The sequence below is a fragment of the Mus musculus genome, chromosome 5, assembly GCF_000001635.26.
Source record: "Mus musculus strain C57BL/6J chromosome 5, GRCm38.p6 C57BL/6J".
Lineage (NCBI taxonomy): Eukaryota > Metazoa > Chordata > Mammalia > Rodentia > Muridae > Mus > Mus musculus.
In genome coordinates, this window is record NC_000071.6 from 142,658,359 (window position 1) to 142,671,489 (window position 13,131).

The 13,131-nt window shown below is 51.0% G+C and overlaps 1 protein-coding gene across 2 annotated transcripts in view; it reads left to right on the forward strand.

Annotated features, from left to right (window-relative positions):
• Window positions 1-11,314, forward strand: part of Wipi2 (WD repeat domain, phosphoinositide interacting 2) — a 40,140-nt gene extending 28,826 nt beyond the window's left edge. Inside the window, exons 4-11 of one of the 2 annotated variants that reach the window (XM_006504752.4) lie at window positions 707-804; window positions 1,175-1,267; window positions 2,667-2,737; window positions 4,677-4,784; window positions 5,967-6,131; window positions 7,065-7,172; window positions 7,736-7,893; window positions 8,502-11,314. In XM_006504752.4, the coding sequence (XP_006504815.1) occupies window positions 707-804; window positions 1,175-1,267; window positions 2,667-2,737; window positions 4,677-4,784; window positions 5,967-6,131; window positions 7,065-7,172; window positions 7,736-7,893; window positions 8,502-8,614 (914 nt within the window). In that variant the 3' untranslated portion in view covers window positions 8,615-11,314. The remainder of the gene's footprint in view (window positions 1-706; window positions 805-1,174; window positions 1,268-2,666; window positions 2,738-4,676; window positions 4,785-5,966; window positions 6,132-7,064; window positions 7,173-7,735; window positions 7,894-8,501) is intronic. The other variant, NM_178398.4, reaches the window with a different exon arrangement.
• Window positions 11,315-13,131: the final 1,817 nt, after the last annotated feature.

Genomic DNA, 13,131 nt, shown 5'->3' on the forward strand with positions numbered 1-13,131 from the left:
TAACTACTACCTCAGTGTGGTTCCAACAATCCTCGTTGTGGAAGAAAAGAACGGACGTCTGCAGCTTGTCCTCTGACCTTGCCACTGTACACAGTGGGCATGTGAACACACCCGCACCAAAGGTGAACACATAGGCAGAAAACATTGAAGGCTAACCATGGGCTGTGAGGTGGCTCAGCAAGTAAACGCGCTTACTGCCAACCCTGACAAGCTGAGTGCCGCTCCCAGAGCTCACATGCTGGAGGAGAGAATCAGACCCTTCCAGTTGTCCTCTGCCTAATACACACCTTGGCGCGCACACACTAAATAAACAGATGTAGAAGGATAGAGTGAATGGTGGGAGGTTCCTCTCCGGTCTGCACAGTCAGGTATAAAATTCGGAAGATGTAAACTGACCGATCATCCTTCCTGGGGCTGTGCTCTGAGCCAGCCTCCCTGTGCGCCTGCCTTGAGAGCATGGGAGCTCATTGGTTGGATGAGCTTCATTTAGCCCAGCCTGCTGGTCATTCCAAACCAAAGGTGTTTCATCTCTGAATGATGCCAGCTTCACCCAGGCTGGCCTGGGGGGACAACTTGAGAGAGGGTTGGGGGGAAAGTCATCTGCTACATTTTTATTGGTTTTGTTCTAGAAGTGTTAATCCCGCTCTAACACTAAAAGATCTCTTTCTAGACTCAATTTGCCTTCAGTTGTTGTGTGTCTCCACAGGCTTGTGTGCACTGTCAATAAACAATGACAACTGCTACTTGGCGTATCCAGGGAGTGCGAGCATTGGAGAGGTGCAGGTCTTCGACACCATTAACTTGGTGAGGTCCTTGAGTGGCTCTGGAGGATGTGTTTTGCTGGGAGGCATGCGATGGCATCCTCGGTTCAGTAGCATGGCTTCCTCCAGTGCTCTCCAGAGGTGGCAGAGCAGGTCTGGCTGAGCTGCCCATGTCTTACCAGCACTCACACAGTGCTGAACTCCAGGGTGTGCTTGTTGGCAGAACCCAGCAAATGGGATCAGCTGCTCTGCGTGCTGCAGTCCGAGCAGTGCTTCCACAGGCCTGCCAGCCCCAGGGCTCCGCTCCTCATGCTGTCCTTAATGATGGTGTTCTAGCAGCCATTTCCACCTGATGCCCCGTAGGGACAGGACTCTTGTATGACAGTCATGTTTTCTTTGTTTCCTCTTTACAGAGAGCTGCAAACATGATCCCAGCTCATGATAGTCCCTTAGCAGCCCTGGCTTTTGATGCAAGTGGGACCAAGCTTGCCACTGCTTCTGAGAAGGTATGTCTGCTGTGGCGGGGGAAACCTGGTTCAGTGGTCTCCATGAACCCTGCTCGTTCTGTTCACATAGTCCATAGCAGGTTTTCTGTTCCTCGGTGCACTGTTAGAGGCTGCCAGTACTGGCTTCCTACCTTTGAGAGCACCTGAGGGAAACAGATGTGTTAGTGCAGAGAACAGATGGGTTAGTGAGTGGTCAGCTGGCTCTGCCACTGCAAGCCTGGCCCATGGCTGAGAAGAACTAGTCACATGGTAGGTAGCCAGGAAGAAAAAAGAGGGACTGAGGTCTCCTTCCAGAGACTAGAACTGACTTCCTGGAGGCCTCACCTCTGGAAGGTTCCACCACCTTCCATTAGTGCCACAGGCTGGAATTGTGGGACATATGGCAGGGAACGCAAAGATGGTTCAGCAAGTGTACATGTCAGTGCTTGTGTGCATGTGTGTGTCTATACAAATGTGTGTGCATGGAAGGAGGGGCAGGGGCTGTGGCAGGAAAGAACTGATTCCTTAAGCTGTCCTCTGGCCCCCACCCACAAACACACACATGCACACACACACACATATAATAACGTATAAAAACTACAAGAAGAAAAGGAGGAGGAAGAGGAAGAGGAAGAGGAGGAGGAGCAGCAAGTGCTTGTTTATGCCATAAAAATAGGAAAACATCAGGCATAGCACTGATGCAAGAAGCAGGTAGGTCTCTGAATTCAAAGCCAATCTGGTCTACACAGTGAGTTCCAGGCCAGCCACATAGTGGGACCTTGTCTCAGTCTTAAAAACAACAACAACCAAAAAAAAAAAAAAAAACAACCCTTCAGTGGCTGTAATTTTTCTTTGTTTTGTTTCATTTGTTTTTTTGAGACAGGGTTTCTCTGTGTAGCCCTGGCTGTCCTGGAACTCACTCTGTAGACCAGGCTGGCCTTGAACTCAGAGATCCACCTGCCCCTGCCTCCCAGCTGTAATATTTTTAAACATCGCTATTCTGCGACATCAATGTTGTCTCTTACATACTGTTACTGCAGGTAACGATGTTTTTAAGTCATGTGTGAATCCCAAGTACATGTGTCTAATTATTAACATAAGAGATTCCAATAAGAAATCAGTGGGTTAAGGATGTGGTGCTTTGGTGTTCTCCATATTTGGCTTCAAGGCTGCTTGTTTCTAGATCAGTAGGCTGACTTTAAGCAATGCTACGGTGTGAGCAAGAATAGGATAGAACATTTGTGGTCCGTGGCAGCAGGAATGTGTGCTAGCCCAGAACTGGAGCTCAGAGAGGAAGCCAAGTTGCCCCTGGAAACAGAGGCATGGCTTATTGCTATGTAGAATGATGTGAAAAAGGGAAAGTCGATTGCTCAGCTAAAATTGTGTTCTCTTCCCCCTTTGTCCTCTCTCTCTGACCTAGGGGACTGTGATTCGGGTGTTTTCCATTCCAGAGGGACAGAAGCTGTTTGAGTTCAGGAGAGGAGTGAAGAGGTAAAGGGCTTGCACCCCGCTGCTCGGAGGTCCCTTGGGTCTCAAGTTTTCATACCTGTCCTCAAGCAAGGGGAGGCTTGGGTCCAGGCTCACCTCCTGGGGCTGGTCTCAGAAGGACAGGATAACAGCCACCCCTGCTGGGCTCCTCCCTTCTCTCTGCTCCTCTGCCTCTGAGGCCCCACCCACCTCCCCTCCCCTGGCAGATATCTTGAGCTCCCTCCATGATTTGCCCATCTATAGCATCCTGCATCTGTGCCTAAAACTCCCTCTCTTACTGCTACTTAAGGCACACGCTAGAGCACAGTAGGACAGGACTGGGCTGTGGTGCCTGCTGGCTTGCCTCAAGTCCTGGAGCCATCACTGTGACTGACAAGGTAGTAGCGTGTCCCTTTGCCCCTGGATCTCACCTTCTCCTCTTTAAATGGGAACACAATAGAGATGTAACTGCCTCTCCGGGGCTTCATGTTGAATGCTAAGAAGTATTTAGGAATGCTTGGCTGTCCTCTCTTGGGGACCTGTTATTACCTCCCTTTTCTTGCTGGGATGTCCCCAGAGATAGAGCAGACATGTCTCAGTATCACCTTTCCAAAGCCAAGAGCCAGGTGTGGTGGCCACACCTGTATATAATGTATAATAACTACAAGAAGAGGAGGAGGAGGAGGAGGAAGAAGAGGAGGAGGAGCAGCAAGTGCTTTTATGCCATAAAAATAGGAAAACATCAGGCATAGCACTGATGCAAGAAGCAGGTAGGTCTCTGAATTCAAAGCCAATCTGGTCTACACAGTGAGTTCCAGGCCAGCACTAGGCTGGGCTGTATAGTAGGTATAGAGTGTAGTGTATGTGTGTATACATATACACATCATAGTAAGTGTAGTATAGTATGGCTGTGTCTCAATCAAAACACTTTGAGAAAAGACAGATCCCAGACACTGATCTTGTTCAAGGCCTGCATCTTTGGTCTTCCTCACAGTACACCTCTCTCAGTGATTCCCCTGTGTCCCTGCTTGGTGTCCTGTGTCCAGTGTCTGTTAGTGTCTCTGAACTCATTGTACCCCATGTCCTTCCCAACCATGCTGGCTGCTTGTGCTGCTGAGTCAAGCCTGGTATGGGGTCTGAGTCTGGACGTGGGGCCTGACCCTCCTGAGGTAGGTCTGGCATTTCTGCCCATTAGACAGGCACTTAGGCAGCAGCCCAGAGTATGCCACCTGCTGTATATACTCCACCAATGTGCAGACACTGGAAACACTCCTAACATACCTGGAAGGGATAAGGGAAACTGTGTTTATTCAGGCTGTGGGGTGTTTACAGCCTTGGAGATATGTGCTGGGGAATTGCTCTAAAACAGCAGCAGCTCTGCAGACTGCAGCCCCCACCCCAGTCAGACACTCCAGTCCCATTCTTATCCACCTAAATCTGGTTCTATGTAGTCACACAGCCTTGGTTATTTGGAATCAAAGAAAAAATAGATTGTTGCCGGGCGTGGTGGTGCATGCCTTTAATCCCAGCACTCGGGAGGCAGAGGCAGGCGGATTTCTGAGTTCGAGGCCAGCCTGGTCTACAGAGTGAGTTCTAGGACAGCCAGGGCTGTACAGAGAAACCCTGTCTCGAAAAACCAAAAAGAAAAAAAAAATTAGATTGTTTAACGACTAACTGAAGAGTTTTTCTTGGCTGAGTGTGATGGCTCACCTTTAGTCCCCGCACCAAGGAAGCAGAGAGCAGCCGGGGTTGCACAGTAAGAGGCTGTGCCAACATCTGGAGAATTGCTCTTACCTGGTTTTATCACAAGGTTTCTCTCTCCGGAGGAGGGAGACAAAAGGACAGACTTATGTAGAGCCAGTGTGTCTGTGACAAAAGTGCATCCTCGGTGGCCACACCCCCACAGCTACTGCCAGTGTGTTCTGTGGTGGGCCGGGGCCTCCCTCACAGCCCTGTTCCTCAGGTGTGTGAGCATCTGCTCCCTGGCCTTCAGCATGGACGGCATGTTCCTCTCCGCATCCAGCAACACCGAAACAGTGCACATCTTCAAACTTGAGGCTGTGAGGGAAAAGTAAGTGGCAAAGACAAGCTTGTCTTTCCTTCTTTTGTTATTGTTTGGGGTTTTTGTTTGTTTGTTTGGTTTGGTTTAATTTTTGGTTTTTGAGGCAGAGTTTCTCTATAGCCCTGGCTGTCCTGCAACTCATTCTGTAAACCAGGCTGGCTTCCACCTACCTCTGCCCCTGCACACTGGAATTAAAGACATGTACCACCATACCTGACTAAAATACAGCTTTTCTAACAGGGTTTGTCGGGAGTGGGAGGCACTGAGGATCAAGCCTAGAGTCTCAGGAGTGTTTCAGGGATACACTACCACTGAGCTAGCTGGTCGCTGCTTTTAAGGGTGGATTAGATGGCTCAGTGGGTAAAGATGTTAAGCCCGACAACCTGAGTTCCATTCTGGGAACCTGGTGGTGAAAGGAGAAAAATAATTGATGTACATTGTCCTCTGACCTGTGTATATACATATACACATTCATGTACACACACACACACACTTTAAATTAATCTAAAAATTAAAAAAATACTCAAAATTGTAAACTGTCCACGATCACCAAAAGCCATGGCCCAAGGACATGGTTTCTTGGTGATGGCTCACTCTGGCTGGAGGGTAGGCACGATGCCACCAAGACCAGTTTGAGCGGGAGACCTGTGCTGGGAGGATGCTGTGGTACACCAGGGTGCTAAGGCGTGAGGGCAGATATCAGGGTCCCCAGGGTATCTCCTGGTCAGTATCTGTGTGTCCCCACTCTGGAAAGACAGTCACAACTTCAGGACTCACAGGCTATCAAGGAGCTGGGTACTTCCATCTTAAACGTCCCTGAAACAGATGCATGGTAGAGAGACTCCTTGTTTTTCCCCCCAGGAATTCAAAGAGCATCTACTGGGGCTAGTATTAATGGGACCTGTGTCCCTCCAAGGGCCCACATTGTTAAGCAGCAACCTGACTCCCACAGGTAGTCCTGACCTCCATGTAAGTGTAGTCAGGAGCATGCGAAGGAAATGTGATGGGTCTTTCCTGAAGTGGGAGTGTGGCTTGAGTTGGGAGCTCCTGCTGGGATCCTCTTGTATGAAGCCCGTGGCCACTGGGCCGGAAGAAAGCAGGATGCTCCGTGCCTTCCACAGCCCATCTTTGTCAGGCTCTGCAGTTGGCAGTGAGAACACAGTCTCACCTATGTGATGTTCTTCCTTCCAGACCTCCGGAAGAGCCCACCACCTGGACTGGCTACTTTGGGAAGGTTCTCATGGCATCTACCAGCTACCTGCCCTCACAAGTGACAGAAATGTTCAACCAGGGCAGGGCCTTCGCCACTGTCCGCCTGCCATTCTGTGGCCACAAAAACATCTGCTCACTAACCACGTGAGTACAGACTGAGCCTGGGGCATCACCCCCTGCCCATGCATACAGAGCCAGGGACAGTCACTGCACTTGCTGCCAGGTTGCAGAGGTGCGTGTGACCCTGTCTAGCCTGTCCAAGCCTGGTTTCCATCAAGTACTACCTAGGTGTCTGTGGCATTCTCACCACAGAACCTTCTTTGCATTTTGCAGGGTGTTTGTGTTGGTGGGAAACATTAAGTCAGACAGTAGGAAATTGACACTGTTTAGTGGAAGCGTCCAGGGGGACAGAGATCCTGCCTGTGCAGTTGGGATTGTCACCGTGGAGTGCCGGCAAGCTTGTCTGTAAGACAGATGATGGACAGCTCTGCTCTGGGCGTCAGTTGTGTTTTCTAACTCGAGTAGCTACAGAGGCTGCAGTTCTGGGGTTCGGCTAAAGTGGGCACAAGCAGGTTTGGAAACTGGACAGGCCCACCCTCAGGCTGGGAGCTACTCAGTGGGCACCCAGGTAAGAGCCAGATGTGCCCACAAGTGCCTGTTTTCAGCACTAAGGGAGGCAGGGACAAGTATGTCTCTGTGATTTGATGCCAGCCTCTATCCAGGTTGGGTGGAACAAAACCCCGAGTGGTAGAGCAGGACATCTCAAACCCCCTGGCTTCCCCACGGGCATAGATGGGTGCGTGTATAACACAGGAAGGAGAAAATGCCCACCCTAGTGACCAGCGAGACCGACAGCTCCCTGCTCCACCATGCGCTCTTTAGGACTCAGTGAGTGCTCACACCCAGGCCATCCTTGGCCTTGCCTGCTTCGCTCTGAGGAGCCCAGGTACTGTCTTCACCTAGTGCGCTGGCTGGTGGCTTTCTTCCTAGCTCTGCTGAGATGTAGGTTTAGTCACATGCCTTTTGTGAGGGGAAAAAAGTCCTCCTTCTGAAACAAAAACAGCTGCTTCTCCGTAGAATTCAGAAGATCCCACGGTTGCTGGTAGGAGCATCAGATGGCTATTTGTACATGTACAACCTGGACCCCCAGGAGGGAGGCGAGTGTGCGCTGATGCGTCAGCACAGGTGAGGCTGCTCTGCGCGGCGGGCCGTCTGCAGCTGTGGGTACGGTGGTGGGTCTGTTCATCCGACCCTTGAAGGCAAGGTGCTGACCTGTGCCATTGACAAGCATTGGCTCCCATCGAGATTCATTCCTCTGGTGCTGAGAGCCTTCTACTTTCCCTTGCTGGCCACAGGATGCCATTCGGGGAGAGGAAGGAGACATGCCTGAGGCTGTGATGGTGACGATTGGGTGGCTCCCCGGGTCCCTGCTGAGGGTGAGGCTTGGGGTCTGTAGTAAGTGTCTTCCCAGGAGCCTGCTGAGCCACCTCAGGATCCAGGTTGGGAATGCGTGTCGCTTTATCAGACTTCTGGGAGTGTCACGTCAGGCAGGAGCACACATCTGTGGCAGTTTCTTGACTAGCATCTCAGGCCCCAGGCCATGCTATCCGTATGTCCAGCTGTCCTTCTGGAGCAACTTGTTTAGTTTGAGATAGGCTTGCTCTGTAGCCAAGGCTGGGATTTTGAGAATGAGCCATCACACCGGACTTGAAGCAGTGAGTCTGACCGTGTTGCTTTACTGTCTCTAGGCTTGATGGCAGTATGGAGACGACCAGTGAAATCGTAGACTCTGCATCTCATGACTGCCCCTTAGCAACACAGACGTACGGCACAGCAGCTGCCAAAGGTGCCTATGTGCCCTCGTCCCCCACAAGACTTGGGAAAGGGCAGGACGCCAACTTAGAAGGTAACTGAGCATTCGTTTCCGGGGTGCTTCCACCTGTGCTGCCCCTGGAAGCACTGCCTCCCGTGAAGCCGTGGGCCAGGGCGCCTCCTCCCAAGGCTTGCGAAAGTGAACTAATAGTCTTCGTTTTGGGGAGAAAGGCAATCATTGTGGCCAGGGACTCGGGCTGCGTGTGAGCCCACCTAGCCTTCTCCCTCCCTGTGTAAGCAGTGTCCTAATGTATGACATGCAGAAGCTGCCTGTGCTGACCTCCATTGTGCTTTAAGTTCCCTAAACTTGAGAGAGGTGCCGCCTCCATGTTGGGGAGCATCCCTTCCGCTGTACCCCAGGACGGTGTCTCCAGTTAGAATCCCATAGGGTCCCTTAGTCACTCAGGAGTGCGTTCAGCTACCACTGCTTACTGTAGGTGCGGGCCTAGTGCATGCTGGGAAGTGAATGGCATCATCTGGCTCTGCCTGAGGCTGTAGAGGCCCCACTCTGACCAGGCTGGGAGAGTCTTAGTGTGGCCATAGCTCAGAACGAGTACCATCTCCTGGACACGCCCTGTGGTTGGTGCGGCAGGATCATCCGCTGGTCCCAGCTCTCTGAGGGTTCCACTCCTGTCTCTGCAGCCTACACAGATGACCTGGGTGCTGTGGGTGGTGCATGCCTAGAGGATGAAGCCAGCGCTCTGCGCCTGGATGAAGACAGCGAACATCCTCCCATGATTCTCCGGACTGACTGATCCTGACCTGTGAACTCTGGCCCAGGAGCAGACAACACTGCCTGGCTGAGGACTTGAGCATTGCTGCTATGAACTTTGACCTGAATTGAGGGAGAGGATGGCAGAGACTTAAAGCAGAGGTTGTAGTTATAGCCTATCCATACTGTTGAGAAAATACAGTTTTCACTTCAGTGACTTTAATCCTGCTTATGAATTTAGCTTTTTATTTTCTCTCACTCTTTAATTTTTTTAATCTTTTTTTTTCTTTTTTCTTTTTCTTTTTTGCCAAAATTAACTATTTGGTGAAGTCTGTGGAGTCTCCTTGCTTTGCATGTGTGATGTGCCAAGCCAGCATAGGAGAGCAAGTGGAGTGGCCACTCCATAGCAAACCACAGTTGTCAGGTCTCATGCCAGGGCACGCATGAAGAAGTCTGCGTGCAGTGATTCTGCAGGGACAGGGCCCATGTGCCCACCAAGACCAGCCAGGGCACCAGTGGACAGTGGCCTCTGTCAGGAGTCCTCTTGCCCTACTGCCCCACCTGGGCCATTTTCCCTCCCAATTTATTAAACTCTTTCCAGATTGGATCATTCTGGGACTAGCTTCCTCCACGGGGGGACTGTTGTTCTGGGTCTTAGTCTCCATGGGCATCTTGAGAGGGAGAGGGGCAGTTTCTGCTCTCTGTGCCTTCTCTTCTGACAGGTGAACTTGGCAGTCTACCAGGGCAGCCTGGAACCAAGAAAGGTGATGTCGTCAGTGTCGTTAAATGCTCTGTCTCCTCCTGTCCCCATCCATAACTGTGACTTGGCTTTTTGTTTTTTTTGTTTTTAAAGGAGAGTCTATAGCTACTCCAATTCCCAAAAAAGCACAAAGGTGTAAGATGCTAGGTCAGGGTCAGCCTCTGCGGACCTGGAGCAGTGGTGTCTGCCAGAGGCTCTCCTCCCTCCCCAGACATAGCAGAGAGTAGAGGGGCCCCTCCCCCTCCCAGGGAGGCGGCAGGAGATTCCCTCCCGGGGTGATGTGCCTTTTCTTTTGGTCTTACAAGGGCAGGAAAGTGAGGTCAGATGTCAGTGCTGCCCTGTGCCTGTCTGCTTTTGATTGTTTGCTATTTGGGGGGAAGGTGTGGTCTCACACTACACCCCAGGCCCTGGAACTCACTATATAGCCCAGGCTGGTCTCAGACTCAAAGTAGTCCCCCTGCCTCAACTTCCTGTGAGTTGGAATTACAGGTACTGCTGTGCTAGGCTCCATTCTCAGCTCTATAGAATAAAAAGTTGAGGTCCTCAAATCTGCATTCTAAAGAACAGAGCCTAACAGTGGAGCCCAAGGGCGTGGCTGTGGCTTCTGCATGACTATGGCTTTAGGTGCAGGGGTTTTGGAGTAGGAAATCTGGATAATGTTGGGGTACCAGGTTAATCCAGCCGGATAAGAGGGACTACAGGTAGCTGCCTTCAGGCCTGTGTGGTTATGTCTGGTAGAGTATATCTGCAGGGTGCCTGTAGCTAAATCTGCTGAGGTTCCCTGTTTCTGCTGTTCAAGGATAGCTAATCACATAATTGGGGTTTGAGGGGCGCCCACTGTTAGCTCTGGCTGCTGTTGGCACCTGTGCCCTGGAGCATCCGAGGAGCCAAACAGTATGAGGCAGGGTTAGGCTGCGTGTGCTGGACTTTAAACTATGAATTTTCTGGACCCTAATAACATGGGACCCCAGCCTGTGGCCTAGTTCAGTGACTGCTTCACTGGGAGACTAAAACTGGCCTTCACAGGAACCGACTGTGGGAAGCACACGGGGCTGATTGGGAGCCGGGGTTTCCTGGAACCAAAGAGTGTGGCTGTTGTGCTGGTGACCTTGGCTTTGTGCTCTGGGTTTGGAGCTCAGCTCCCTCTGCTGAGGCCTCTCTAGGGAGCTGGGGTCTCACAGACAGTGGAGTTCACGTCTCCCTAAAGCATAGGTTTCCTCACTTGGAAACTTGGTTAGAAAAAGGCCGCTCCTGGGGTCTGGGGCTGTGCCTTCCATCAGTGGTCTTGCCAGGCTGTGCAAATTTGGTGAGCCTTCCTCTCTTGGGACAGATGTGCCCGTGCATCCCACAGAGGTCAGAAAAGCAAAGGATTAGGCTGTGACCTCAGGCAATCTGTACAGCACTCGCAGGCCTCAGGTGAGGGAGGAGAGAGTGGCTGGCTGAGGTCAGCACTCACTGTTGGGATGCACACGGTAGAGCCAAGCCTCAGCAGGGCTCAGGTTCAAAGGTAAGAACATTTTGGAATCCGGTGTGGCACACACCTGTAATCCCAGCAGTCAAGAGAGTGAGGCAGGAGCATGGCTGTAAATTTGAGGCCAGTCTAGACTATATACTCCTGGGCAAACCTGGCCTACAGAGTGAGACCCTGTCTCAAAAAACCAAAGGATGATGACTTTAAGAAAAGAAAGAAACAAAACAAAAACAACGGGGAATGGGAGTTGTAAAACCCCCCAAAATTTTAAGATTAGTATGGATTGGGACCAAAGCTTTTGTATTTTCTCAGACAATGAAAGCAAGAGTTGGAGTCCCTTGTCCTGCCTACACCAACAAGTGTGAGCTAGGGGCAGGTCTCAGGGGTCTGAGGTTGGACTGTACGAGAACCCTACCTCACAGGGCTGTTGTGAGGTGTGTGGGGGCATGTCCTGTGGGTACCCAGTGCTGGGGCTGGCCAGCAGTGGACTCCAATAAACACTAAAACTGAAAGCTCCCAGAGTCAAGTGCATGGTTTTTGTTCAGCTCTGCTCTCTGCCTACAAAGCTAGGTGGAAGATGGTCTTGCAGTGGAGGGTGTGTGGAGGGAGCCTGTCTCGCCTGGGCCGTGACTGCAGGGTTGAGACCACAAGTTTCAGCAATGTCCTGCCTAGCCCACCTGGAACATCCCAACCCTGCCCTCTTGTGGATTCTGGGAGCTTCAAGGCTGCAGCTCCTGCCAAATCGGCTTGGTAACTTGGCTCTCACAGTTTGACTTGGAGACGAGGCTCGACAGCAGGTGTGTTACTTGGAAAAGACCAGAGTATTTTGGTCACAGCTCAGCTATGACGAGGACTGTGTGCCTTGCTCAGCTCCACTCTCCGTGGTTCTTTTTGTTTTATTTTTGAAATGATCTTACAACTTAGCCCAGGCTGCAGTCAGATTTAAGATGGTGTGCCTCTGCCTGCCTTGTCCTGGAACTACAGGCCCAAGCCAGCACATCCGAGCTTTTATCAAGACATCATAAAGATGCATGCTCCAATGGCCCCGTGCCCCCAGTCGTTGTAGCTCCTGCCCTCTGCATGCTAGCAATGACCAGATCACTTGTTCGGAACATCTGGTGTCCCAGGTGTGAGGAGAGCTGGACCAAGTGCCCTCCTCACACTGTGCGAGAAGTGTCTCCCCGGGGGATGAAGCCTGTTGGAAATGCATACTAACAACTGCCTGCTGAGCACAAGGGCTTTATTGATTGAGTTCTTGCCCTACTGTAATCTTTGACCTGTCTTAGACTATATTTGTACTCTGTGGGGTTTGGGAAACCCAAGGGAAAGAAAAGGAACAACTCTGGATTTGGAGGCAAGATCAACTCTTCTTTGGCGTCTGACAAGGAATAGCATTTTATTTTGAAAAATTAAACCTTTTTCAAGCTGATTCAAGGGGACTGTCCTGATCCCCTCCGCCTGTCTAATTCTATACTGGGATGCATCTGAAAAGCATTCATTTCTACCTTTCCTTCTAAGGTAAAGGTATTTCAGGTACGTGTGTTTGTGAGTGCCTGTTTTCTGTCTGTGGCTCTGTCTCCCCCCCACCCCTCCCCAAGCCACAGTGATTACAAGTCTCCATATCAGAGCTGGGTAATATGGTACATGCCTGTTATCCCAATATTAGGGAGGAGTCAGAAGGATCAGAAATTTAAGGACATCCTCAGCTACACAGAATCTGAGCTGCATCAATACCCTGTGTCACCAGGCAGCCGAGGTGCACACCTTTAACCTCAGCACTTGGGTGACAGAAGCAGATGGACCCAGCCTGGTCTAAAGTTCTAGGATAGCCAGGGCTACATAGAGAAACTGTCTCAGGGTGGGGAGCAGGGGGTGGAGGGGACCCTATCTCAGTGGGCTGAAGAGAGCGTGGGGGTTAAAAGCATTGTTGGCCCTTCCAGAGGACCCAGTTTTAGTTCCCAGCACCACATGGTAGCACACAAACTGTCTACAATTCAGGGGATCTGAAGTCCTCTTTTTGGTACCAGCCACTTAGGTAGTTCCTATAATTTTTTTTTCTAGTTTTTCAAAACAGGGTTTCTCTGTGTAGCCCTGGCTGTCCTGGAACTCACGCTGTAGACCAGGCTGGCCTCGAACTCAGAAATCCACCTGCCTCTGCCTCCCAAGTGCTGCGATTAAAGGTGTGCGCCACCACCGCCTGGCTCCTATACATTTATATAGGCATTAACACCTATTTTTTAAAATGACTTAGAAATGGCCTCTGGTTAAGAGTGCTTGCTGCTCCCGCAGACGACCTGAGTTTTCCCCAGAACCCACATCAGCTCGCAGC